At 51.2% G+C, this 26938-nt stretch overlaps 1 protein-coding gene across 1 annotated transcript in view; it reads left to right on the top strand.

Annotated features, from left to right (window-relative positions):
• Positions 1 to 4516: 4516 nt before the first annotated feature.
• Positions 4517 to 26938, top strand: part of LOC121436100 (E3 ubiquitin-protein ligase RNF213-like) — a 95893-nt gene continuing 73471 nt past the window's right edge. The window contains exons 1-8 of the mRNA XM_041635758.1: positions 4517 to 4556; positions 6733 to 6845; positions 15462 to 15598; positions 22601 to 23101; positions 23300 to 23416; positions 23961 to 24127; positions 24608 to 24754; positions 25491 to 25705. Coding sequence (XP_041491692.1) covers positions 6749 to 6845; positions 15462 to 15598; positions 22601 to 23101; positions 23300 to 23416; positions 23961 to 24127; positions 24608 to 24754; positions 25491 to 25705 — 1381 coding nt within the window. The 5' untranslated portion in view covers positions 4517 to 4556; positions 6733 to 6748. The remainder of the gene's footprint in view (positions 4557 to 6732; positions 6846 to 15461; positions 15599 to 22600; positions 23102 to 23299; positions 23417 to 23960; positions 24128 to 24607; positions 24755 to 25490; positions 25706 to 26938) is intronic.

The following is a 26938-nucleotide window of genomic DNA, read 5'->3' as shown; positions in this document are numbered from 1 at the left end:
TACTTATTTAGGGGAAGCTTACAGATCACCCTCCTAGATAACAGTCCTCTGCACAGGGAACAGAAACCGAGTCTAGCAGCCGGAAGCGACAACTGGAATCAAGAGAGCAAGAACATGCTTTACAGCCACATTTACAGTATAAGAGACCCCGCCCAAGTGGGCTGGTATCTTAAATGCTATTGGCTGAGGGAGCGGAATGTGCTCCTACAGCACCTCCCCCTTTTGTTTTCCTGGTGAAAAGCAATAGGTGTGTGCTGGCAGGTGATCCCACCTACTACAGTTGGCACATTAGGAATGTCCTTTGGTTGGTCTGTTGATGGGGGTTGCCTGGGTAGTCTCAGTCTGTGGTCTCTTTCAGAACCACGTATCGCCTCAGGGTAAACCACTGAGACTCAGGCCTCTATTGAGATGTTGGGCTGGGTGCCACACTGCCCAGGGTGAAGAGCTGAGTCCTGATAACCCAGCTGTCACTGCAGCCCCTGTGTGGAGACCCAGAGCTCTGTATGCCTGTCTTGGACATCAGCCTCCAGTTCTGAACGCTTGGAGTGTAAACCTCTAATTCTCAAGAATTAGAGCCACAATTTTTGGGTTTGGGAACACACATGGGCCGCTGGAAACTCTAACACTAAGAGAGTCATCTTCTGTCCATCTGAGAGTTTGTCCAGCCAAAGCAAAAGCGCCCCAGGCAGCCACTAGCAAAGGCACTTTTACATTCTTCTCCAGGGGTCCCTCTGCCTCCCCCAGTGGGAATGGGGACTTTCTGGAGGGGCTCTGTTCTGTATCACACAAGACAGTCATGGGTGGCTTTTCAGCAAGTTGTCAGGTTCTTGGCCCAAGGCTCTTGCTTTCATTGTCTCCAATAAGGGAGGTGTCTAAGCCCAAAGTTGAGCGGCATCTGTTGGGGTCCGACCTTGATGGGGTTTGCACATTCCAGGGTAGGGCCATGAAGCTTAGGAATATTAGGTAGAAGAAAAGTGTAGAAGAAAAGTGAATACTAAATTCTCACACTTTTATTTTCCATATGCCTTATATACCCCACCCAAAAGGGGGGAGGCAAAAGACTTTTTTACCAAGGTACAAAGAAGACACAGAGCAATTAACTCTTCAATACCCAAAACATTGTAAGTATTCTGCTGTTTAGGTGGGATCTGCAGCAACTACACCTTAGGCCAAGCACCCTGTAGGCAGCCACACCCTGGGTTGAACCTCTTCTCATAACCTTGAAGGAGCAAAAATAGCCCTGAACTCTCTGACCTTTGTTCAGGTAGGAGGAATCCACAACCCTAGGTTCTGACTGGAAGCAAAACAAAGGGCTTAGAGGGTCCTCCAGCACCTCTAGGAGAGTCCCCGGCACCACACCCTCCCCTAAGGCTTGTTTCTCCAGGGGCTGAGGAGCGACTGAGAATATCTCAGTTACTTTTCTATTGCTAGAACATGGCGTATAAAGGAACAGTTTTACGGGACATATGGGTTCCAGAGGGATGGAGCTTACGATGTTAGAGCCAGGACACAGAGCTGCGGGCTCACATCTTGATGTGACAGCAGGAGGCAGAGAGCACTGTGGATGGAATGGGCTTTTAAAACCTCAAAGTTGCCCCCCCTCCCCCGGTGACCTGCCTCCTCCAAAAGGCCACACTTCCTACTCCTTCCCAGACAGGTCCAACAACCGGGGCCAGGTATTCAAACATAGGAGCCCATGGAGACCATTCTCATCCAAACCCCCAGAGAGGAGGGAGGAGCTCACCAAGGAAAGACAGCAAGGAGCAGAGTAAGGCACAAAGCAGCTCCAGAGAACTGGGGAAGAGTTGGAGAGCTGCAGGGAGGAATGGGAACTTAGATCAGTTGCTAGAAGCCCTGCTTGCCATTCCCAGCACCGCAGAAAGCCAGGCGTGGTGGCACACACGTGTATTCCCAGCACCTAAGACATAAGCAAGGGGGGGATGGGGTGGGGGGGTGGGGAGGGTGGGGGAGTGGGGGGGGTGGAGAGGTGGCTCAGCACACAGACATATGTGCAGGCAGAACACCAGTGCACATGAAATAAAAATATGTTTTTAAATAAGACATATGCAGGAGAATCAAAAGCGCAAGGTCATCCTCACTGCTGTGGAGGTTTGAATGAGAATGCCCCCACAGGCTCACGTGTTTGAATCTGAAGAGCCCTGGAATGAGGGGGGAAAAGTGTACGCTTGTGGCCTCTATGCATATTTCTGGGTATATTAGGACTGATAACCACCTTGACCCTCTGCCCTGCATTCTGCCAGGCAGGGAAAAGACAATTTAAAGGAACGCATGACTATGTAAACGTTTTTTTTTTTTCCGAGACAAGGTTTCTCCTTAGCTTTTGGTTCCAGTCCTGGAACTAGCTCTTGTAGACCAGGCTGGCCTTGAACTCACAGAGATCCACCTGTCTCTGCCTCACGAGTGCTGGGATCAAAGGCGTGCACCACCACCGCCCAGCCTACGTAAACATTTTTAACTAACACTTTGTAAACAGAGGTAAGTCCCGGATCTCTGCCTCCCTGAAGCAGCAAAACCAACTCCATTTTGTGCTAGGCCCCAAGATGGGTATCAGCAGAGCAGGAAGTTCCCTAGACTGGAGCCCAGCTGCCCCAGGTTGATCAGCAGAGTGAAAATTTCCTAGACTGGAGTCAATCAGAGAGTCCACCCACACCCCTTATGCCCACAACAACAGATTTGGAGGGGGGTGTTGTTTTTTGTTTTTTGCCTTTATAAACCCTGCCTAGGAATCTTGGGAGGGACACCTCCTCTGACCCCCCACTGTGTTGATGTGCAAGAGGAGGTCCCTATCGCGATTTGTACTACAGGATTAAACCTTGCATTTGCATTTTTGTGAGTCTGTGTCTCTGGTGGTCTTTTTGGAGTCTCTGCAACTTGGGCACTACATGCCCATCTCAGAGGTGCCCACAGAGTGCTAGCTAAGAGATGCCTGAAAAACCATAAATTCCAATTTGTACTCTCTGCCTCCTGTATAACGTTTGACTATAAGAAGGAATTTGTAGCCCTCCCTCGTGGCTACAGGGTCAAATAATTCTTGGTAGTCCTAGTTAGGACTACTAGTTAGTTAGAAGCCTTTCTGTCCCCGCGGTGTTTTTGAATAAAGATGTTTCTGTTTCTGGTTTTTTTTTTTTTTTTTTTTTTTTTTGGTTTTTCGAGACAGGGTTTCTCTGTGGTTTTTTGGAGCCTGTCCTGGAACCAGCTCTTGTAGACCAGGCTGGTCTCGAACTCACAGAGTTCTGCCTGCCTCTGCCTCCCAAGAGCTGGGATTAAAGGCGTGCGCCACCACCGCTCGGCTCTGTTTCTGGTTTTATAGACTTCTGTGGTCTGTCCCGTTATTTACACAATTCCAGGACCCAAGAAACGCTTGATCTCCCCACCCTTGCTAGAACGTAAAGCTTTGGGTTGGGGGGGCACGACTGTGAGATTCCCCGAGTGTGGTTATTCACTATCAGTAACTACCGCCAGTAACCTAGGTGGACCTCCAGGTGGTGGGTTGGTGATCTCCATTTGCATCCTAGAGACCTGTAGACAGCAGTACCTGTAGACTCCCTGATGTCTTTCAGGTCCTTCTGAGGGTGGCCTCGGCCGGTCTAGGTCCTGGACACTGTCCAAGGTGCTGGGAGTCCAGACCTAGAGACTTGCACCTCTTAGAGCTCTCCGTCTCCTTGGACCGCTGTGGTTGGTGCACTCTGGGGAACCCTGGTGAGAATTCGAGTGAGATTCCGAATGCCGTGGGCGCGCCGAAGGCTGTAGTGGCCTCTCGGAAGGCAAACTAGGCTGGCGCCAACGGGCGGGGAATTCGCGCTAGGCAGAGCACTAGGGGCAAAGGGGCGGCGCCGGGCCCGTGATTCCTCACCGGAGCGGCAGAGACTGCGGGGCAGCGCGGACGCAAGGGCACTGCAGGTGCGAACCAGAGGCTTTCAGGCTCCTGGCGGCGGTACGGGGCTGGGAAAGGGATGCAAGTCCCAGGCTGTGATGTGAGGACTAGAATGCGCGATGCGGGTCTCAGGGACACCAAGAGTCCCCAGGGACCGGGATGCAAGGTTTTACTGGTCAGGGTGCCACGGGCCAAGGGTCCTAGAGGGGAGACCCGCGGAGCTTCAGATGCCGGTTCGCTGTGCGCCGATCCTGCTAAGGGAGCTGGGTCGGGTTGTGCATGGCCCCTGAGGTCACATTGCCGGAATGGTGCCGGCGTCCAGATGCGCCGGCGCCCAGTTGCCACTTCCTCCCTTTTCCAAGTTTCAGTTTCGGGTTCAGCCCGACCCTGCAGCGCCGACGCTTATCAACTCTAGGGCTGTGGGCCACTCGGTCTGCCCTGCTCCCCAGCACTCAGGCAACCCTCGCCCGGCCCAACCCCGCCAGCGAGCTCAAAGCGGTCCCGGGTCGGCAGCTCCGCCCCGGAATCCGCCCTCGCCAACTGCAGCCAGAACTTTTGGTAGTCAGGCGCTGCCTGGGGCGCTGATCTTCCTCCGGGTCAAGGCTGGGGTCAGGAGGCTGGGGAGGCTCCCTGTCGCTGGAGTCGCAGCTAGCAGTGAGCGGTGAGAACGCGATTGTCCGACTGATCGGTCCAAACCCATCTGCTTTTCTTAGTCTAGTCTCATGGCGAAGAACCCAGGAAGAGCCTCTTGCTGGCTGAGTGGAGAGGCTTTGATGCTGGCCGCTGGCTTCTGCGGGGCTGTCGCTAGTCTTAGCTGAAGCCCTAAGGTGCTTTGGAGTTTCCTGAGCAGCACTGGAGAACTGACTTTAGGTGTTTTGACTCAGGATTCACCACCCCCAAAATGTGGTAGGAGATAACATACCACCCCAAAATACACTTCTAAGACGTGGTTTCAGATCTGAGAAATTCATGGTTTGAGAAGCAGAACTTTTCTTTCCTTTTTTTTTCTTCTTGGCTTTTCGAGACCGGGTTTCTCTGTGTTTCCCTGACTGTCCTGGAACTCACTCTGTAGACTAGGCTGATCTCAAAGTTAGAGATCTGCCTGCTTTTGCCTCTGGAGTGCTGGGATTAAAAGCCTTTGATGCCCACTACTGACCACTACCTCCGGGCGAGAAGCCGAAGGACAGCAGGTTGGGGCAGACAGCATTGGTTACCTGTGGAAACCCTTGCACAGCACCAACACCTTGTCTAGCTCCAACCCCTCAGCACCCTGTGGTCCCAGCCCCAAGCCTCTGCTTTTTCCTGTAGTTCTGGTTGGCCATAAAAGCTCCAGCCTGAATTCTTCTCCACTCTTAGTTTGTGGGATTCCCTCAAACATAAACATACATAGTTGCTTTTATTTTTATTTTTTGAGACAGTGTTTTGCTATGTAGCTTTAGAGCCTGTCCTGGAAGTTGCCCTGTAGACCAGGCTGGCTTGGACCTCATAGTCTCTGCTGCCTCCAGAGGGCTGGTGTAAAAGGCACGCCCCTACCCCACTCCCCACCCCCACGCAAACACAGTTGCAGTCTTTGGTTGCTTTTTTTTTTTTTTTTTTTGGTTTTTCGAGACAGGGTTTCTCTGTGGCTTTGGAGCCTGTCCTGGAACTAGCTCTTGTAGACCAGGCTGGTCTCGAACTCACAGAGATCCGCCTGCCTCTGCCTCCCGAGTGCTGGGATTAAAGGCGTGCGCCACCACCGCCCGGCTTCTTTGGTTGCTTTTTTGTTTGTTTTGTAAAGCTAGCCTGGCCTGGCCTTGAACTCACAGAGATCCACCTGCTTGTGCTTCCCTAGTGCTGGGATAAAGACCTGTGCCAGCACCGCCCGGCTTGTTTTGGTTTTAAGGTAGAGTCCTCTCTAACCCTGTCAGGCCTTGAACTACTAATTGTCCCATCTCTACCTCCCAGGGACTGGGGTTACCAGGACATTGCACTATGTCCAATTTTGTGCACCCCCTATTTAGTGTATAGGCTAAACAAAGCATCTAGAATCGCAGGTCTAACTGTGATCTAGGCAAAGGTGGCTGCCAGGACAGGGGCTGGGAGGAGGGAGGGGCCAGCAGCAAGCCCAGGAGGGAGCAGTGGAGTTGGAGCCCACAGGGTTGGCACCTGCCCCTTCAGGGTGGACAATGGCAGCCATCCCTGAGGAGTGACAGTAATTGTGTGCTTGGATTTCTTCCCTTGAGCCACAGGCTCCCGGGTCAAGGACAAGAGCAGAGAGGTTGGTCCCCATCCCTCCCTGGAGTGGCCTGGAATCAGGGTTCCCATCCTATCCCTGGCCTGGACCACCCGTGTCCTGATTTGCCCTGGTTTGGTGCCCTTTGCTAGGAGCCCTGAGCAGACCTGGGCTGGCCTCGTGCTTCCCAAACTGCTCTCCAGCAAGGCCTCCACCATCATCTTCAGTTGCCTTGGGGTGGGGGCTGGGGGGCGTGAAGGACACAGCAGCAGGGCAGACTTTCTCAGGTGGCTGCCAGCCTGTCCTTAGGTCAGGGTCCTCAGCTGGCTGGGGCTCTGCAGAGTGCACTTTCCTCCAGTCCCCTTTCTCTTCACAGCCTCTTTTGAGCTTCCTTCAGCTTTAGTGGTGGACAGTGAAGCGGGGGAGGGGCAGCAGGGGGTTGGGACTTCCTGTTTGAGGGAGGAGCTGGAATGGGAGGTCTGGGGCTGGGTTTCGTTTACTCAGAACCTTCCTGGTCCCAATCACTTCACTTTCTTAGAAAATGAAACTGAAGTGGGCGGGAGTCACGTGACAACATTGAGCTTTATATTGTGCTGCCTAAGCCTCACTTATCTCTGTCCTGCAGGGCTGTGGATAACAGCATGGAGTGTCCTCACTGCAGGCATGTGTCCCGAGAGGAGTCACCCAGGTTCTGTAGCCAGTGTGGAAAGAAACTGTCTCCTACAGCTCCCGTACAAGGTGAGGTGGGGAGAGCACAGTGGGACTCCAGGATGGAGTAGGGTCCCTTCCTTCTCCGGTGGGCACTAGTGGCTGAGCTTTCTTGAGAACTTGTGTTTTCCTCAGAGTTGGCTGCTCTGGTTCCGGCTATAGTTGCCTACCACTTTAAAAGAAAAGTTGGTTTTGTTTTCAGTTCTTGTTGAGAGCCTTTGCCAGGAAGGAGCAGCCACTGTTGAGACAGGGACCCTGAGGATGGAAGCCTTGTCCAGCACTACGTGGTGAGGGGTTGGAGGGGGGTGTTCAAAGTTCGGGGTGACCGTGAAGTATCACCAAACTTGTGAGTCACAACCTGTGCCCACCTATCCTCAATAAGCCGATTAAAGGAACCAAATTGCAAGTGGAAAGCAGAGGGGCTGGAGAGATGGCTCAGCAGTTGAGGGCACTGGCTGCTTTTGCATAGGAACCAGGCTGGGTTCCCAGAACCCACAAAGTGGCTACAGCCTCCGGTGACTCCTGTTCCAGAAGATCTGATGGCCTCCACAGGGTCCACTGATCTCCACAGGGACCAGGCACACCTGTGACAAACAGACATACATGCAGGCAAAACATTCATACAAAAATGTATAATTTTATGCCATGTGTTGGTGGCTCACGACTTTAATCCCAGCACTTAGCAGGTAGAGGCAGGTGGATCTCTGAGTTACAGGTCAGCCTGATCGACAGAGATAGTTTCAGGATAGTTAGGGCTGTTATACCAAGAAACCCTGTTTCAGAAAACCAAAAACTAAACAAACAATACACACATGCACACACACACACACACACATTTTAAAAAATGTTTAAAGAGAAAATAAAGAGGCAGAAAAAGGAGATTCATTCAATGTGTCCACACCGGTAAAAGGGAACTTACCCAGTTACATAGTCAGAACCTGAGCCCTGTGCAGCTTGGGCCTGTGGTTCAGATCTTGCTGGCTTCAGTGTGGAGGGAACCTCGGGGTGCTGCTGTGGCTCCTTGGAGGAGTCCCTGCTCACAGGTTTGCAGTTGGCTGTTAGAGCTAAATATTATCATGAAGGTGAGGGACAAGTTCACATTTATCTTCTGTGATCTGGTGGTCTCCTGTTCTTTGTTCTTTTATTTTGGGTGAACATATTGACAGAATATGCGAGCAACCAATGCATTTGCCAGGAGAATGGGGGTAAGATGTGTCTGAGAGCAAGGGTGTGTGGCATTTCTGCAACATGCCAGCAGGTCTTCTCATGCTTGACTCCTTGCCAGGCTGTCCTGGCAGGTGGGGAGTGTGGCAGAGAGAAAGGTGCAGGAAGTTTTGTCTGCCCAGGTAGAAAGGGCAGCTGACCCTGGCTTGGTCACTGACCTTACGCCCTCACACAGGGCTGTGACTGTTTACCAGATTGGAAAATGAAACCAACATATACACAGTTTAGGGCAAAGTGCTAGCTAGGGTGCAGGAAGGCTGGGGTCATCCTCAGCACAGCGTGCCTAGAAAGAAGGAAACAGAAACAGAAACAGCTCCCTTCCTCCTAGCTAGCTCAGGCTTCCAGGGCTGGGGCAGCCTGGACGGACATGACAGTGAGGGACTCGTAGCTGGCTTGATCCCGGGGCTGAGATAACAGTGCTTTCTGTCCAGAGGCTCTTAAATGTTTGAGCTTGGAGGGGGAGCTATGGATGAAGATGGGGTTCCTGTGGGGTCCCTAATGGTGCAGAGATGTCTTTGTGAGGGTAAGGGCTTCAAGTGCTGTGTATCTGCGGTTGTCTATGTGCTGCAGGGATGTGGGTGTCCTGTGAGATTCCACACCTCCCCTCTCCCGAGTCCCCAGGCCCCTAGTAGGATACTGGAATAGTGGATAGCTCCCTTGATGGTAGGAGTGAACTGCTGGGCAGTGAGGACTTTTTTTGCTGTTGTTTTTAGTTTATTTACTTTTATTTCATTTGCATTGGCATTTTGCCTGCATGTGTTTGTTTATGTGAGGGTGTCAGATCTTGGAGTCAGAGACTTGTGAGCTGCAATGTGGGTGCTGGGAATTTAACCCGGGTTCTCTGGAAGAGCAGTCCGCGCTCCTAACCATTGAGCCATCTCTCCAGTTCAAACAATAGTTTCTTGGGGGGGGGGGAGTTTGAGACAGGGTTTCTCTGTGTAGTTCTGAAGCCTGATCTGGAACTCGCTCTGTAGACCAGACTGGCCCCATACTCACAGAGATCCTCCTGCCTCTGCCTCTCAAGTGCTGAGATTAAAGACATGTACCACCACTGCCCGGCAGTAAGGTTTTTATTTTGTGCATTTTCCATGTTTTCATGAAGGGCATATGCCTGTCCTGCCTCTGGGTCCCTGGATGGGTCAGGATCTCCACCTATAGGTAGCATAGGTGGGGTGAGTCCTTCTCCAAGGAGAGCACACGGTGGATACTGACAAACCTGCCAGACTTTCCAGGCATGGACTGAAGGAGGTCAGTCTGGGGACATCCTGCAGATAGATTCCCCCATGAGGGACTGGAGGGCAGATGTTTGCCCAGTGTGGGTGGGGCCAAGCAGTTAGTATTTGTTCCCCTGGCCTGAAACACAGGTGAACTAGGCTTTGGGGAACAATTGTGACCGAACAGTTCCAGCTTCATGACTTGACAGTTTGTCCCATATTGTGACCACCCACGTTCCCGGGGATGACATCCTTAGTGACCTCCTGCAGGACTTTCCCATTGTCCTAAGTGCCTCCCCCTTTAGCCACCGCCTCCCCTGTGTCTGTGGGCTGCTCACCCTTAGGACCTCTTAAGTCCCTCTGGAGTCACAGTGTCACCCTTTCCCCTCTGAGCCATGGCACTGCAGCTTTAGCCCAAGTGCGGGTGCCCAGATGCCAGCTGGCGGCTGACCCAGGAGCCTGTGGCTGGCGAGTGACCCACTGCCTAGCCTGTCCGCTGAACCTTGCTGGGCTGGCAGCAGGGCTGACCGAGAACAAATGCATCTTGTGCACCATTTTAACCCTTTCTGCTGTCGTGGTTTGGGGTTGTTCATGAGGCCTGTGCGGCCCTCACTCTCCTTCCCCCTAACTGTTGGGACCATTTGGAGTCCTGGCCTCCAGCTGCTCTTCCCTGCTAGAGATCTTTACTTTCCTTCTGATTTGAGTTACTGAAAGCTGTGTCAAATTTGTTTACCAGCTCTGCTTCACAAGCATGTGTTGCCTTGGTCTTGAGGATCAGAGGGTGCGGTTTTCACCTGTTGGCCCACCTGACTGTTGGGTATATAAGCTTCCAGGGTGCTATTGCATAAAGGGCTTCTTACTAGTGACTAGAGGTCTGTGTTTCTGTCTGTGGTTTCAGTCTCCAGCCCCTTGCCCAGTTCATGAACTGTATGTTAGCGCGTAGAGTGCAGACAGGCGTCATGCACTGCACCTAACCAGACTTTCTCAAGGAGAGTCAGCTTGTTGGGGTCCAGCCTGCCCCTTGATCTCTGCTGCTGGGGTGGGGGCAGAGGTTTCCTATGATTCAGCCGCTTGGGAGAAAGAGCAAGGATGACTGTAGCCTGTGCAAGAGAGGCGCAGCCAAATTGTAGGGCTAACATATTCACCAGATCTGAATTGATATAAAAGTTCTTTTGGTTTTGGTTTTCAAGACAGGGTTTCTTGTGTGATAACATTAGCTGTCCTGGAACTCGCTCTGTAGACCAGGCTGGCCTCGAACTCACAGAGATCCGCCTGCCTCTGCCTCCCGAGTGCTGGGATTAAAGGCCGATAGTGCTCCTGGCGGCTGGGACGTGGCTCAAGCAGTTTCCCGACACCCACATGAAGCTTACAACCATTCCTAAGTCCAGGTTCAGGGGACCCATCAATCTCTTCTAACCTCTGAGGGCACCAAATATGAATGTGGTGTGCAGACATACACGCAGGCAAAATATTCATACACACACAAATAAATTGAAAAAAGTTAGGAAAAAGAAAGTTTTTTTTTTTTTTTTTTTTTAAATATTTATTTATTTATTATGTATACAATATTATGTCTGTATGTATGTCTGCAGGTCAGAAGAGGACACCAGACCCCATTACAGATGGTTGTGAGCCACCATGTGGTTGCTGGGAATTGAACTCAGGACCTTTGGAAGAGCAGGCAATGCTCTTAACCTCTGAGCCATCTCTCCAGCCCCCAGGAAAAAGAAAGTTATAGGGGAGAGAAATAGAAAAAGCGAGTTCTCAGAGATTGTGCCCGAGAGGGGATGGGGTGACTTCAGGACTGTTAGAAGTCACCTGGCCTTGCTCTGAAGCTATCTGTGTGGGGTCATGTGAATAAATCAAAGGCCACTGTCCTGTTGGGTAGTAATTTTTACACCAGCGCGTGCCCTGCTGAGACTGGCCCTTAGCAGTGGGCTCTGCTGCTCGGCCGGCCTGTGCATCAGGCTGTGAGCGCCCCCCCGGTAGTCACAGGGGGGAGATTTTGCTTTTGGTTTTGCCTTTTTGTCTCTATAGCCTGGAACACCTGTCCCCCTTCCCAAAGTTCTGAAGCTTGTTGGAAGCAGGGCAAGGCCTGCGGTCCAACCCCACCCGTGGTGCTGTGAGTGGCCTGGAGGGTTCCCTAGTTTGAGTGTAGCTTCAACTGTCAAGAGGTAGTGTTGTGGAGAAAGGGCTCTCCCAGGCTCTGCTCGGTGCTGCTATTTCTGAACCCAGCTCCTGGCCTTCCAGTTGTCATACAGAAACACAGGTGGTGGTGCCAAATGGCCTTCCTCCTAGAAGGACACCTAATACCATCAAGTCCCCTCCTGTGCTCTGACCTGAGTCCTGTCACTCTGAGTTCTGAACTGGCAGGCTCACAAGTAGGCAGCATAATACACAGCACTGGGCCTCTCAGTAATGGGCCTGGGCACCTCTGGTCCCTAGAGACAGATGCTGGCTGCAAAGCTCATTTCCCGTTTCACCCTCCATGCCTTCTCCAGTGCTGAATTTACTGCTAGGTGGTGTCTGGGTTAAGGCCACAGCACAGCCCCTGGCATCCATAAATCCAAAGAGTCTGGAATGTTTTGGTAGAAGTTCCATCCATTCCCAAGTGCCTTACCTCTGGGAGTTCCCTCAATCCAGACACCACCCCCAAAAAAGCCCACTTAACAATGACCCCGGCTCCTCTCTGCTTTGCTGGAAAGACCTCCGGGAGGATTGGTATCCATTAAACCTGGGCTTTTCCTAATTCAGTTTGATTTGGTCTGATTCAGATTATTGCATCAGCAGAGAGGTTTATTGGTGGCAGAAACTTTTCAGGTAGGTGCTGGGCAGTGGGAATTGCTGAGCAAGGCTCTGGTTGGAAGAACTGGATCAGGGAAGACTAGCATCTTTTGGGTGAAGGTTCCTTGTGTTCCTTTGACTTTCAACTGCCTGAGTTTTACTTGAGAAGGTTGGCTACTATTCTTCTCACTGGCATCCATAGCCCCTGCCCCGCCCCTAGCTCAGCAGAGGTTTGGGGTTCAGGTGTGGGGTTTCCTGCTCCTTTCTCATCCACAGCTTTGCTCCCAGGCTGATGGCTGAATGGGCAGGTGGGTTTACAGCTGGATCTGCTGGCCTCTCAGGAATAGGAGGCCAGGGCCCTCCCATGTGCTTGCCTATTGGTCCTCCTTGTCTCTTAGGTTAGAGAGATGCCAGGTGTAGCTGGTCAGGCTAGCAGGGGTGGGGGAGGTGGGAGACACATTCATCCTGCTCTGTGGGACCATGAGTCAGCAGCTGTGAGAAAGTAGGAGCTGCTCTGTGTGGACTGCAGTCTCTGCAGCGTTTCCCCTTACTTGTATGTGTGAGCATGTGTGTGACTTTGTAAATGTATGTGTGCATAAGTATATGTCTGTATGTACACACATGTATATGTATGATGTGTCTTTGTAAATGTATGTGTGCATGTATCTATCTGCATGTGTATGTATGCACACGTAAATGTATGTTTATGTCTTTGTAAATGTGTTTGAGTTCATGTATATGTCTAAGCATGTGTGTATGCACATGTATATGTATTTATGTATGTGTCTTTGTAATGTATGTGTACAATACATCTGCCAATGTGTACATATGTACATGTATATATGTGTGTGTATGTATGCATGCATATGTTAGAGAAAGAACCTTTTTAGGACTAAAAGGGGGAAATGTTCGGATAATCTGTACACTGTGTGAAGATGTGTCTCGGTGTTACCTCACCTGCTTAAGGCACCTTTGACTGGTTGACTAGCTCAACGACTTTTAGCTATCGGGGCCAGCAGGATACGAACGGGGGTCCCTGATAAACCTATGGAGAGGAATGAAAGGAGACAAAAGACACGAGAAATGACGGCAAGACAGGATTTCTGATTAAGCCGTCCAGTTTATTTTTTCCTCTGAAGCTGTTATTTAGCAACCGGGCAAAAGGAGGGAAAGGAAAGGTATCAGGGAGAAGGGAAGGGTGTCAAGAAGCTCTTGTCTGCTGGAATTCAGGTCCGGAAATGTCTCTAGCTGATAAGTAAATATTGGGGTCTGTGATTGTTGACTAACAAAGGAAAATGCTAATGAGTTCCGGAGCCAGGTGCTTGCAGGTCTCTGTTAGGAGATAAGACTGTGGGTTGATTTCCTAGACCCTGCAGAGCTTAATATGGCTGTAAACAAAATGCAGATCTCAAAATACAGGTCTGCATGTGGACGGCAGTGAGCAGACAGTGTGAGGAGAAGGGGATTGGTAGGGGCTCAGGGAGGAAGTGGATCCACAGGAGCATGGGGCCTTGGAAGCCGGGCTAAGAGAAGGTCCCAGGCACCATGTGGTGTGAGGCAGAGCCAGAGCTCAGAGACAGCCAGGTTTGAAAGCAAACATTGTAGGTAAAATTCAGACTCAGGTTTGATGTTTGAAGTGAGTGTGTGGGACACAGCTCTGGACCCGTGCATATCTGATGTCACCATCACTGAGACACGTGACTGGGCATTGCTGGCCTGAGGACCCCTCAGAGGTCATGTGTGGATTATATTTAGGTGCAGCCATGTCCTTGACCTCTGCCAAAGCAGAGAGTAAAACAAAACAAGTGAGTGGCTGGGTGACACAGGGAGACAGGACTCATTCGAGGAGAGAAAGACAAGGGCCTGTGCAGTTATTGTCACAGAATTTGGGGGCTTTGAAGCTGCCTAACCTGTGTGTGTGGATGTGGGTGGGGCTTCTCTGAGGAGGCAGTGGGAGTCCTCAGAATTAGACATTGATACTGGTGTCCTCCTTGTTCACCACATCTCTGTCCTTGGATGTGGGTACTGTTTTCAGTTTGCCCTGCAGCTTGCAGTTGGACGGGAATGCTATCGGAGATAAATCACTGATCAAAGGGTGCAGTGGGTTCAAGACCAGCCTGGTCTACAGAGCTAGTTCCAGGACAGGCTCCAAAGCCACAGAGAAACCCTGTCTCAAAACCAAAAAAAAAAAAAAAAAAAAAAAAGGGTGTAGTGGGAGGTGGCTGCTTGTTGGTCCTGGCCTCCCAGTCACAGAATAATCACACAGAAACTGTACTTTTTAAATAACTGCTTAGCCCATTAGCTCTAGCTTCTTATTGGCTAACTCTCACATTAATTTAACCAATCTCCATTAACCTGTGTATTGCCACATGGCAGTGGCTTACTGGCAAAGTTTCAGCATGTCTGACTCTGGTAGCAGCTCCATGGCATCTCTCTGACTCTGCTCTTCTCTCTCCCAGCATTCAGCTTAGTCTTTCCCCACCTAGTTCTGTTCTTCCCTGCCAAAGGCTCAAAGTAGTTCTTTATTCATTAACCAATAAAAGCAACACATAGAGAGGACTTCCCACACTAAAAGGGATCCTTATTTACTCATAGGTCACATGGAGGCTGGACTCCATGCATGGTTCCTTGGGCATTTTGTGGGTGGTCTGGCTAGTGGTGCTGAAGCTTCTGAGTGTCACCAAGCAAGATATGCAAGGCAGGGAACTCCAAGCTATTGCTCAGAAAGGTGCTTGCAGTAGGGTCACCACCTAAATGAAGAGTGGGTGCGTTTGGTGGGGGAAGGGGAACAAATCATGCTGCGGGCATCCTGCATGCACTGGGAATCCACTGGTGTAGACATTGGGAGTGGGTGGGCATCCAGGCCATACAGTTTTGTTTTGTTTTTCCATCCTATTTGCCCCCTGGTGATGGAGGAAGGTCATTGGTTAATTAATAAAGAAACTGCTTGGCCCTGATAGTTTAGAACATAGGTGGGTGGAGTAAACAGAACAGAATGCTGGGAGGAAGAGGAAGTGAGTTCAGACGCCATGCTCCCCTCTCCCAGGCAGACGCAATGAAGCTCCAACCTAGGATGGACATAGGCTAGAATCTTCCTGGTAAGCGCACCTTGGTGCTACACACATTAATAGAAATGGGCCAGGCAGTGTTTAAATGAATACAGTTTGTGTGTTGTTATTTCGGGGTATAAGCTAGCCAGGCGGCCAGGAGCCAGGCTGTGGGAAGAGGCCCGCAGCTCTTACTTCAGAGATTCAGGTTCTGCAATCTCTGGTCCTGCCCTATAAATCTGGGAGCAGATAGAACACACAAGGTCTCAGAGAAGGTGGCTCTCAGGGGATATTGGTGGGGGCAAGGGGTCCTGTTTGCCCTCCCTGGAACTTGCTGCTCTTCCCTGGTGTGATCATACCTTCACTTGCCCCAACAGATTCTGAGAACAATGATTTCTCATTCTCAGAGGGGAAGACTGAGCAGGGGGAAGAGCGGAAAGAGGAGGAGTCCCCAGGCTCCAGCAAGGAGCTGGAGAACCCAGAGGAGTCTGATGCCTCCTGGACCATCCAAATGGTGAGCGAGTTACACCTGCTTTGACTGTCTAGATGCTTCTCGCACCCTCTGCTCTGCCTCAAGCTGTTTCCTGATGTGACCTCCTTGGTTCCTGGGGGTGGTTACCTCTCAGTCACTAAACAAAAGAACCAGTGAGTTCTGATCTTATCAGAGGACAGAAGAGATGACACAGGAGTAAACCCTAGACTCTAGGGTGTGAATACACTCAGAAGAATAGATGTGTGATCTCCTCACAGGGAAAGGAAGAAGTCCAAACCAAAGGCTGTCTATCTGTCACCAGAATGAGTCTTAAAATAACTAGAAAGCCTCAGTATGACAGCACACAGGAAGTGCAGCCTGGGAAAACTGTGGCCTGGGTGTGGCGGTGGCGCTTACCTGTGAGCTCAACTCTCCGAAGGCAGAGGCAGGAAGATGGAGCGTTCAAGGCCAGTCTTGCCAGCCTGGGCCACTGTGAGACTCTGTCTCAACCTCCTCTAAACCAGGTGCCTGTAGCAGCTGTGTGTGGTGATGCCTGTCATGCTGTCATTCCAGTGTTTGGAAAGAGACAGGACGCTGAGTCCAGATCAGCCCCAGCTACATAGTAACAGAAAAGACTTTGTATCAGCATCAAACCAAGCCAAAGGGGCAGTTAGTCTGTATTTATGAATTAGAGGGAAGAAAGTAGCTGAAGGAATCATTGTCAAACACTTGGCAAATTTGTTTTTAAAAACTCAATTTTAAGCTGTGTGTGGCTGCACACCTTTTATTCCAGCACTGGAGAGGCAGACACAGGCAGATCTCTGAGGTCAAGGCCAGCCTGATTGACAGGGCAAGTTCCAGGAGAGCAAGAGCTGCAAAGTGAGACCTTGTCTCAAAAAACAAAACAAAAAAAAAAAAATCCCAGCACCCACATGGTGGCTCACAATTGTCTGTAACTCTGTTTCTAGGGAATTGGATACCTCTTCTGGTCTCCATGGGCACAAGGCATACATGTAGCACACATACATGCATGCAGTAAAAACACCCAATACATAAAATAGTAGTAAAAATAACAATAGTCATAATAAATTAAAATGTAAAACCAACAAAAACCAGACTCCCAGAGGGAATGTTGAAGTGGTCCATGAGCAGACGGCCACACACGAGGAATTCTTCATTGTGTAACAGGCAGTTTCTAGCCAGAAAGCACAGAGTCGCAAAGACAATAGGATGGACTCTCCAAAATGAGAGAGAACAGTGAAGCTGTTCTAGAGAAATCCCTGTGCTGGAGGTGCAGCATAGGGCAGAGAGCAGTCCAGCCAGTATGCACAAGAGCCTGGATTCGAACCAGCACCACAGACAGTGCGCATTATCAACACCCCAGTGGATAGTTCCCGGATACCAACTATGAAGTAGGTGCCTCTCAGGAAGAGGGGTTGGTGTTGCCTCTGACTAGGTAAGGGGAGGGACATGATCTGGTTGGAGCTGCATCTTTCAGCTGATGAGAACGGGAACCTATTCGAGAGAGGTGGTGACCAACAGCACCATGACTGCTGAATCTCACGGAATTGGTCACTCTAAGATGGACGGGGGGCTGGAGAGAAGAATCTGCTTAGCAGTTAAGAGCCCTTGCTGTTCTTCCCAAAGACCCATCACCTACATCCGCCAGCTCACAACCACTTGGAACTCTTGCTCCAGGGGATCTGTGGCCCTTTTCTGGCCTCTGCAGTCACCTGCACACATCCCCCCCATAGGGATGGATATGCAGAATAAAAAACAAGCAAATATTTAAAAAAAAAATGCTTAAAAAGCACGAACGCTAGCACAAGTGCCTGCAATGCATGGACCAGGTGGAAAGCATGCACGTGGTTGCTAGTGGGGTCGGCTGGTGAATGGCTCGTGGGGCTTTCTGTGTGTGTTCCTACAACCCGTGGTCCTCCATTTGCAAGTGCGTTTTAAAGCTTGGCTGTCAGTGCTTCCTAAGTCCTGTGATGCTTCAGCGCTGGGCTCTGAGGCAGGTACCAGCAGAGATGGATTGATCTTTCCATGCTGGGGGTGGGCAGATCTTGTGGAGCCAGTGGGTGGCATGAGGTGCTCCACCTGCCCCCCCCCCCCCCCGCAACTCTGCCCAGTCTCAGAAAGCTCCTCCTGGAGAGATGCTCAAGATTACGGCTGCAGGGTTTTAAACGGCTACATTGCGATTTTCCTAGTTTCTTCTCCCTGTCTTCTCAGTCAAGGACCATTCAGAAACATTGTACTCATTAAAAAATCTGGAATTTTAATTATTTTTAGGGGGTAGGGGTGGCGGCTGGTAGTTCAAGACAGGGTTTCTCTGTGTAGCTTTGAAGCCTGTCCTGGAGCTTGCTCTGTAGACCAGGCTGGCCTGTGACTCACAGAGATCCATCTGTCTTCGCCTTCTGAGGGCTGGAATTAAAGGTGTGCTCCACCACTACCTAGTAGACTTTTAATTCTTAATTCAGCTTGGTTTGGTGTGCTATGACGGCAGCGGAGAGATTTAATATCAGGAAGGGAAACCTTTTGGCAACCGGTTTCAACTCTGTCTTTTCTTTTCTTTTTTTTTTTTTTTTTTTGGTTTTTCAAGACAGGGTTTCTCTGTGGCTTTGGAGCCTGTCCTGGAACTAGCTCTGTAGACCAGGCTGGTCTCGAACTCACAGAGATCTACCTGCCTCTGCCTCCCGAGCGCTGGGATTAAAGGCGTGCGCCACCATCACTCGGCCCGACTCTGTCTTTTCTGTGTGTAGCTTCTTCGTCCTAACAGGGTGCTCACTGCTAACTTTCCGCTTCCTCTCGGGCGAGCGGGTTTGTGCATCTTGCAGGAAGAGAAGGCACCAGGTGCCAGGTGCGTTGTGTGGAAGAGCCCTGCTAGCTCTTCCTCCCACGCTGCTCGATGTGAGGTGCTGCTCGATGTGAGGTGCTGGGTGCTGACTGCAGGGGAGGTATTCCATCTGTGTCTGCTGAGAGGCCAGGCTCTGGAGACCTGGCTCGGGTCTTTCTTTGGTGACCTACCTGTCTAGTATCCCTGAAGTATTCCATCGAAGCAGACGAAAGCCCCTGGGACCAGGCCCCAAGCTTGTTTACACTGGACATTGCCTGCCCATCAGTGCACCACGCAGACTTGTTCTGAACACCCTCAGAGCCCTTCCTTAGTGTCCCTGCACCTTCCGCCATTGGTGCCAGACTCTCAGAGATGCTGGAGAGCTGGGTTGGTCCCTGAAGGAAGTGGCCTTCCTGGGCTTTTTCCGAGGTGGAAGCTCCTTTGGATCTTGCAGGAGCAGAGCAGGAGATAACCCTCCCCTGTTTGAGAGGCGTCATATCTCAACAGGAAGTGGACCCTGGGATTTTTGTAGATGCTTCAGGGGACACAGCTGGTGGCCCAGAAGGTGCTCAGTGCCCTCCCAGAAAGAGGAAGAAGAAGGAAACAGCCGGGTTTGAGGTCGTGGATGCTGAGCAGGTAGCTTGAGCACACAGTTGTTGAATCACACCCCCATGACCTCCAGCATTTGGATGCTGAGTCGCTTCCACACTCTGAGTGCCTGTCTCAGACAGCTGAGGACGGCTGAGGAGCTGAGCCGCCCCTGGGTGTGGCAGTGCAGACTTACTTAGGGTGTGACTGCCGAGAGGGGCTGTTGACCAGGCGGGGTCATTGCTTGGGCTCAGCTCTGGGAGGGGGCAGTTCTGAGCTAAGGTGTCTGAAGTCAGGGACCAGATGCCATGAGGGGCCTACTGTACTATGTGTCTGTAGGAGTCTGACATTTGTGTCATCAGCCGAACGGGACTTAGGTAAGGAGACAACATCAAGTTTATTTGACCATTTGAACTTTTGGAAATTTTTTGGTTACAAACCACTGAGTAGCCAGCCGGCACTGGTTGAAGGGACTTGGTTGCTCACATCACTGGTACTCTGGGGTGAGACTTGCTCCAGATGCTCAGGACAACGGGTTTATGTGTGGCTCTGTCTGCTGTCTGCGACTCCTGGTGTTGGATGCCTCTTAGTCTCCCAATATTTGTGATTAGCCACCCTGAACCCGTTCTGCACTGTTCAGGGAACGAGTGAACGCTTCTTATGGTGGCCTCTCCAGAAGGAAAAAAAAAAGCTTCTTTCAAACCTCATGAGCTGTGATGGGTTTGGGAGCCTGACCCTTGATGGAGCAGCATCCCAAGGAATAGGAATCAGTGTTGTAAGCTCATAACCTACAAGGACTCATCCCAAAGCAAGAGCAGAGCCCCGTTCCCCACAGCACATGGCTGAGAGCAGAGAGATGTCAGAGCATGGATGTAACCCAAAACTGCTTGTTCCTTTCCCACCGCCCAGACTCAAATAATCACACAAAACTATATTAATTGCAACACTGTTTGGCAAGTGACTTAGACAAGTCCATACGTAGCTCTTACATCTTAAATTAACCCATTTCTGTTAATCTGTGTATCAGCATGAGGCTGTAGCCTACAGGTAAGGTTCCAGGTTACAGCATCTGTCTCCTTCGGCAGCTACGTGGCTTCTCTCTGACCCCGCCAACTCTCCATATCTGTTCCAGCCTGTCTATATTCTGCCCTGTCATAGGGGAAAGCAGCTTTATTCATTAACCAATAAGAGGAACAAATACTGAAGGACATCCCACATCACAGGGAGGTGGAGAGGGGACAGTGGACACACACTCTCCTGTAGAGTGCTTCCAAGACCTCTCCATTGATAATTGGTCGATGCCACCTTGTCTGTACCCTCGACAACTCTAGACCTGCTGTGTTCTATCTGTCTGCCTCTACGATGACCCTAGGACATAGGGACATCTGTCTCCACTTAACGAGAAAGAAAACTGAGGCATATGGTGGGTTAGTAAAGCATCTAGGGTCACCTGACCAGACTGTCACGAGCTGGGCGAGAACTGAGGTCCTCAAATTGCACCCAGATACCACTGTGTCCTTACTCAGACAAGGCATGACTAGGGCTGGAACAGCATGGCGCCTTCGCTGGGTCGCTCACAGCATGTGGCTGTCAGTGGGGACTGCAGGCAGCTCTGTGGCCGGATGACCAGGATTCACTGCTGCCTGTGTCCCCTTGGATACCTGGCCCCCTGTGCCTCAGGGCTAACATTTGTCTTAGGGACACCACTTGGTGGCAGTGTCCCACCTGCAGACCCTTCCTCTTGTAGACACTTGAGTACCAGGACTCACCCTCACAGATGTGCCATCTGTACAATTGAGGAAAGCCATCTTCGAAAGGCTGGTCAGGCGTGCGACCTCTGACTCTGGAGGAGCCTAGCCCAGAACAAGCCTCTGGTGGTGCCAGTTTGCTCAAAGGGAGGACTGCAAAGATGGCAGAGCAGAGAAGGTGGTTGGTGGAAAACAAAAGCCGGGACGCGGTCTTGTCTCTGAGGCTTGCCTCACGGGTTTTGCAGTCAAAGGCAGGCCTTGGCTTCATGACTTCCTGCTCCCCCAGAGGCAAAGTTCTGATCGAGCATGGCCCAAAGAACCTTTCTAGCTCATGTTCTTCTTTGTTGTCATCTTCTTCTGGTTTATAATTATTTTATGTGCATTGGTGTTTACCTGCAAGTATGTCTGTCTGTATGAGTGTGTCAGACCCCTTGCAACTGGAGTTACAGACACTTGTGAGTCACCCTGTGGGTGCTGAGAATTGAACCTGGGTCCTGTGGAGGAGCAGCCAGTGCTCCTAACCACCGAGCCATCTCTCCAGCCCAACCTGTCGTCTTGCATACCTCAGCCAACCATGAAATGGAAGATCTGGAGTCGAGTGTATCTCCACAAATGGTCCCAACAACATCTGGGGCCAACAGGACCCAAGCGGGGAAGGTCTGATTCAGTCATGGCGGGGTAAAGGAAAGTAGGGTAAGGAGGAGTGGACTCAGGAAAGGTATCAAAGATGAAGCCTGCTCCAGGCTTCCAACTTTGGACATGGCAGAAAGTGAAGGGGCAAGAAGAACATGGGAAGCCAGAATAGTGTTCCACACCTGTTTCTCCTTTAAATTTATTCTCTGAAAACTTTTTTCCCCTCCAAACTCCCTCTGTAGTTTGACTCAGTATGACCTTGAACTTCTGGTCCTCCTGCCACCAACTTCCAAGGGATGTAACTGCTGTGCCCAGGCTGCGGGTGCCGGGGACTGAAGCCAGGACCGATACTCCATTGACTGAGCTACATCTCCAGACCTGCTTCCTGTTTAGTAGCTCACAGTCGAGGATGCTGGTTCTCAGGCCAAGAATTCGCTCTTTGTAGTACCTGAGGTGCAGGCTCACTGGGGATTCTGGGGACTCACCCGGGTGCAGATGCACCCCGGTTTTTGTTTCCTTTTTACCCAGCTAGTGTAATTCACTGTCCAGCTGGACTATGCTAGGCCCTTGTCTCTTATTGTTGGGGTTCAAGGCGTCCTGAGTCACCTGATGCAGGGTCTCCGTCAATCTTCCAGGGCTTCAAGTCCTGAAACTGGGGTCCTGACAAGCAAAGTTCCTCAGGTTCTGGCCAAGTTACCGAGGTGGGAAGCCTTGCCTGGGTTAGCCAGGGAATCGCTGCTTCTCCCTCTCGTCCGTAAATTCACTGCCATTTTGTGCCGTGAGATGCCAAAGTGTCATGTGTGGAGAGCCTGTGAATGTTGCTAATCTCCAAGAGAGTCCCCAGGTGTATCCTATCAGAAGTGAGTCCAAGGGAGGCTAAGGCTCTGGCTAAGTGTATGGCCCTGCCTGTCACTTCTTGTCTCCATCCCCGTCCCTTTGTTCAGTTAGTATCTGCTCAAGCTAAAGATGTTTACCCAGTGGTTAGGAGCACTTGTTCTTGCAAAGGACCCATGTTCGATTCCCAGCACCCATGTGGAGGCTCACCTCCTTCTCTGACACCAGCACACATGTAGGCAGAATTCTCATACACAAAATAGGAATACAAAGAAGGTGTCAGTGCGATAGGTCTAAGGCGTGGTTTGGACCCCCAGCTCCACCTGCTTGAGGTTTTGGACAGAAACCTGGAGGGGAAGAGCTGGGGTATGGAGTCTAAGGGTAAACAAACATCTATCTGTTTAGAGTAAAAAGAAGAGGAAGAAGAAAAACCAGGGCACCACTTCCTCAGAGGTGGGTTCCTTGCCTTCCATGTCTTCTGGCCTCTGGAGTCTGGATATGCCTTCAAGCCTTGGATCCCAGGACTCAACCTTGGCCCAGAACCAAGTCCAGCAGGCTGGTGTGGGTAGCCAGCCTGGCCAGTCACAGCGCACGGTGACTATGCCAATGGAGAACGGCTGTGTGCATGCTGCAGGCAGCAGCCTCCCTCTGCAGGGTCACAGTGGGACAGGCACAGACAGTGGCATCGGAGGTGGGACTCAGAGGAACCCTGATCCCAGTAACCACACAGAAGTTAAGGGCCTCAGCACTTCTAAAGCTTCAGTGAACAAGGACCTGCCTCAAGAGGGGCACTGTGGCCCAGCTCCTTCTGCCTGCAAAGGCCCCTCTAAGGTTACCCATGCTGTCCAGAGTGCCCCATTGCCTGAATCTAAGGGGCAGAAGTCTGGACACAAGGAAGAAGGGCCTGTGGCTGCAGAGCTGGCTGCCTCAGAGGTGAGCTGCTGGGCGTGGTGGCATGGGAGTGGGGGGTGTCCTGCTCCCTGGACAGGGCAGGCAGGGCTCCCCTCTGAGTTACTCACCTTGTGGCTGGTACTGACTGAAGCCACAGACTCAGTGTTCGTTTTATCACTATGACTTAGGGTTTGGGTGATCCGTTTCTTCCAGCCAATTGATGCTACAGTCGAGGCAGCCAATCCAGAGGATGGGAGAGAAAAAAGAGACAATGGTCAGAAACAGAAACCATCCCCTGTGAGTCCTGCTGCCGCCAAGCACCAACACCAGGTATAGGCTTGACTTGCCAAGAGGTGTCCAGTATGCAGGGCTCCTGTCTGTCTGCCCTGGAGGTCCTTCCTCAGCCCGCCATCTCTCGATGGCTGCCCAGTGTTAATGGTGATGTCGTGTGGGAGGCAGAGCCTGTCTCCATGGAACTCCTATGCTAGACAGAGGCGGGAAGGAAAAAGTTCCCTGAGGAAACAAAGGTCTGATAAGGGTCCTGAGAGAAGGCAGATCCCTCCTCTTGGGTGGCTGGGTGAGACCTGAGGAGATGCTGTGGGAATAGAATCCAGGAGTGAGGGTTTAGCCACAGACACGGAAGGCATGACAGGGAATGGCATGAGCCCAGGCCCTAAGGTAGAATGTGGTGAGCCTGTTCTCAGAGAAAAGGGAAGTTGGGGAGGGATAGAAAGGCTGTGGACAAGGTTGAAGAGGGGATCCTGCAGGCCATGGTCAGCTGACCAGAAGACTGCCCAGTTCTGAGCAAGGACGGCTGTGGCCCCGGCTGCTGTGAGACCTGTCTTAAGCACTGGGATTTAATTGTTTGCTCTAGGAAGCGAAAGGCAAGATGGCTGATACTGGGAGGAACAGGGGTGAGATTGCGAACACCCCGGCAGAAGACCAGAAGAAGCCAGAAGAGAACAGAAATTACGCAGCTGCTTTGAAAAACCAAAAGGAGCAGAGAAACCAAAAGGCTGCTGCACCAGAGGCTGCAGTGAGGTGGGACGTGGCCTCCTGCAGCGCCTGTGTTACAGCTTTGCCAGAGCCATGCAGCTCCTGTTTTGCCCAGCCTGCATCTCTTCTCAGTGCCTTTGGCACGTTCATTTTTGGGAGGACAGCCCTGGGTGGGCCCACCCGGGACACCAGTCCCAAACCTCTTTCCTGTTGGTCCCTGGGTGCCTCACAGTCAGTGTGACCCTAAGGAGCTCTCCTGGATGACTCCTAACCCACCCCACCCCCTCGATCACTAGCACATTGGAGCTGAATGTTCTCCTTACTAGATGGGAAGCGGAGGCAGCCTGCTGGGGGCGCTGTGTCTGAGTCTGAATGCCTGGTACTTAGGGGTGTTGACATACATCAGAGAAATAAGCATGGTGTGTGTGCGTGTATGTGCACTTGTGCATGGGTGCTTATTATTCCTGATGTGTGCACGCACCCCAGCAGCTAGTGTTTCCTTCTCACTCTTCCCAGAACACTTAGCCCAGAGGATGGAGTCACCGTGTACTTCCACGCCATTGTCTCCCGTGACTTCTCATTCAATCCTGACAACCACAGAGTGTGTGTCAGAGGGGGAGAGGGGCTCGGGAAGAAACCCTGGACTGATGCTTGCGAGATGAACTACACCAAGTGAGTGTGTGGGGGGGGGTGGTGCTGTCCTCGTCAGTAGTCATGTGACCAAAGCAGTTGGGCGCACTTTCTTCTTCCTTTTCTTCCTTTGCTTTTTTTTTTTTTTCTTCTCCTGTTTTGGTTTGTTTGAAATAGAGTCTCACTTTGTAGTCCTGACTGCTTGGACTCATAGTAATCCTCCTGCCTCCTACCATGATTGGAAAATGAGTGGGGTTTTTTTTTTTGGTTTATTTTAACGTATTCTGTTTATTTTACCTTATTCAGTGTTCTGTATGAATGTCTGCTAGCAGGCCAGATGGGGCCACCAGATCTCACTAAAGATGGTTGTGAGTCACCATATGGTTGCTGGGAATTGAACTCAGAACTTCTGGAAGAGCAGCCAGTGCTCTTAACTTCTGAGCCATCTCTCCAGCCTGTTTGTTTTTTGAGACAGGGTTTCTCTCTGTAGCACTGGCTTTCCTGGAACTCGCTCTGCAGACCAGTTGGCTTTGAACTCACAGATCAGCTAGCCTCTTCCTCATGAAAGCTAGAATTAAAGGCATGAACTACCCCTGCTGAGACTGAAGGAATGCTTCAGACACATTCTCCTGCATGCATCCCCCTCCCTCGCATCTTAGTGTGGCTCCTTTGTCTGGGCTCTGGCAGGAAATCGTGTCCTGTTGTAAAAGCACTGTAGCCTCGGGGCTGGGCTTCACAACGTGTCCTCTGGTAAATGACACATTATGTTACTCCACAGAGACCTTCATCAGCTCGGGTCTCTCGTCGAGGGCAGCATGGTCATTCCCAGGCAGAGCCTGAACAAACACATCCCTTATAAGTATGTCATTCACCATGGTGGAAGTAGCAAGGATTCCGGAGACTACGAATTTATCTATGAGGAGTCAAAGAAGAAAGGCGAGCATGTGAACCGCAGTCTGTTGGTGGATTCTGCCTGCTTGGGCACTGGAGGAGGTAAGCCATCAAGTGGCCTGAGTGGGTCAGCCCAGCTCCTGGGTCTCTGGGTCCTCTGCTTGGCACTGCTGTCTTTGCCTGGATGCTGAGTAAAGCTGCCTTCGGGAGTGGGTTTGACTCAACCTTTTACTGTGTGAAGAGACCTGGGAAAGTCTCCCATCAGGGAGCTGGATGGAAGGCGCTGTATCAAGGGTTGGTTGTGTGGAAGGTGATTGAGGGTGGGGCAGGAGGGGCAGAGGTCTGCTTTGACAGTGACATTTAAAGCGTCTTTTCCATGTTCACGATCTGTCTTCATTCACGTACGCTGCTTATGTAACTCCATTTGGCTGGGGCATTTGGAAGGGCACCTTCATCCCCCTGTGTTCTGCTGTTCGCTGGCCTTGTCCTCCTGGGCTCACAGCGTGATGTCCTTCCATGGAAGGGCCATAGAACTATTGAGGACCTGCACAGGCACCTGCCACAGTTACCTCTTGTCCCTCTGTCAGAGGCAGAGCCCTGAAAGGGTTACTTTCCTCTGTGTGTGTGTGTGTGTGTGTGTGTGTGTGTGTGTGTGTGTGTGGTTTAGCTGCTGAAGCAGCTCCAGACCTGTGAGGGGCGGGTGGACTCCTGCCCCTCTTCAGACCGTCCTCCTGCCTTTGCTCAGTGTGGACTTGGTTTTTTCCTGGTACTGAGGGTGGAACCCAGGCTCTCAGCATTGACACAACTTTAGAAGTATTTTAATACATTGATTTGTACATGTGTGTAGTTTCTGCGGGCTTGTTGCTGCTCCCTTTGTGCGATCCCTGTTTCCCAGCAGGGGTAGGAAGACATGGAGGCCACAACACAGACTCCAAGAGATTCCAATGCAGAATTTATTTATTGTAAAAAACGTCGGGGCTTTCCTGGAGTTAGGGAAATTAAGCTGCGGCGGGAATGGTTCTGGTTGGTCCCTTTCAAACTGACGGTCGCTGCTGGTATGTGATTGGCTAGGAGCACGTCATCAGTTACTGCACTTTTGGTCCTCTGATAGGCTGTCCTAGCCAATTTCACTTCCTCACTGCGAGTTTGCATGTGCTTGCTCGTGCTTGCGCTGTTGCCCTGCATCACGTGCGAGTGTGTGTGCGTGTGCGTGTGCACGTGCCATGGCGTGCTTGTGGAGGTCAGAGGACAACCTTCTCAGCTGTGTCAGCAGGGACTCAACTGTCCCACAGCTCCCGTGATTTTGTTTTGGAGACAGGGTGTCTGTAACAGTCC

The sequence above is a fragment of the Microtus oregoni genome, unplaced genomic scaffold, assembly GCF_018167655.1.
Source record: "Microtus oregoni isolate MIOR12 unplaced genomic scaffold, Mior012 000048F_ref0000485, whole genome shotgun sequence".
In the NCBI taxonomy this organism is placed as follows: Eukaryota; Metazoa; Chordata; class Mammalia; order Rodentia; family Cricetidae; genus Microtus; species Microtus oregoni.
The sequence above is the reverse complement of the archived record's forward strand: the minus strand, read 5'-3'. Positions and strand labels throughout refer to the sequence as shown.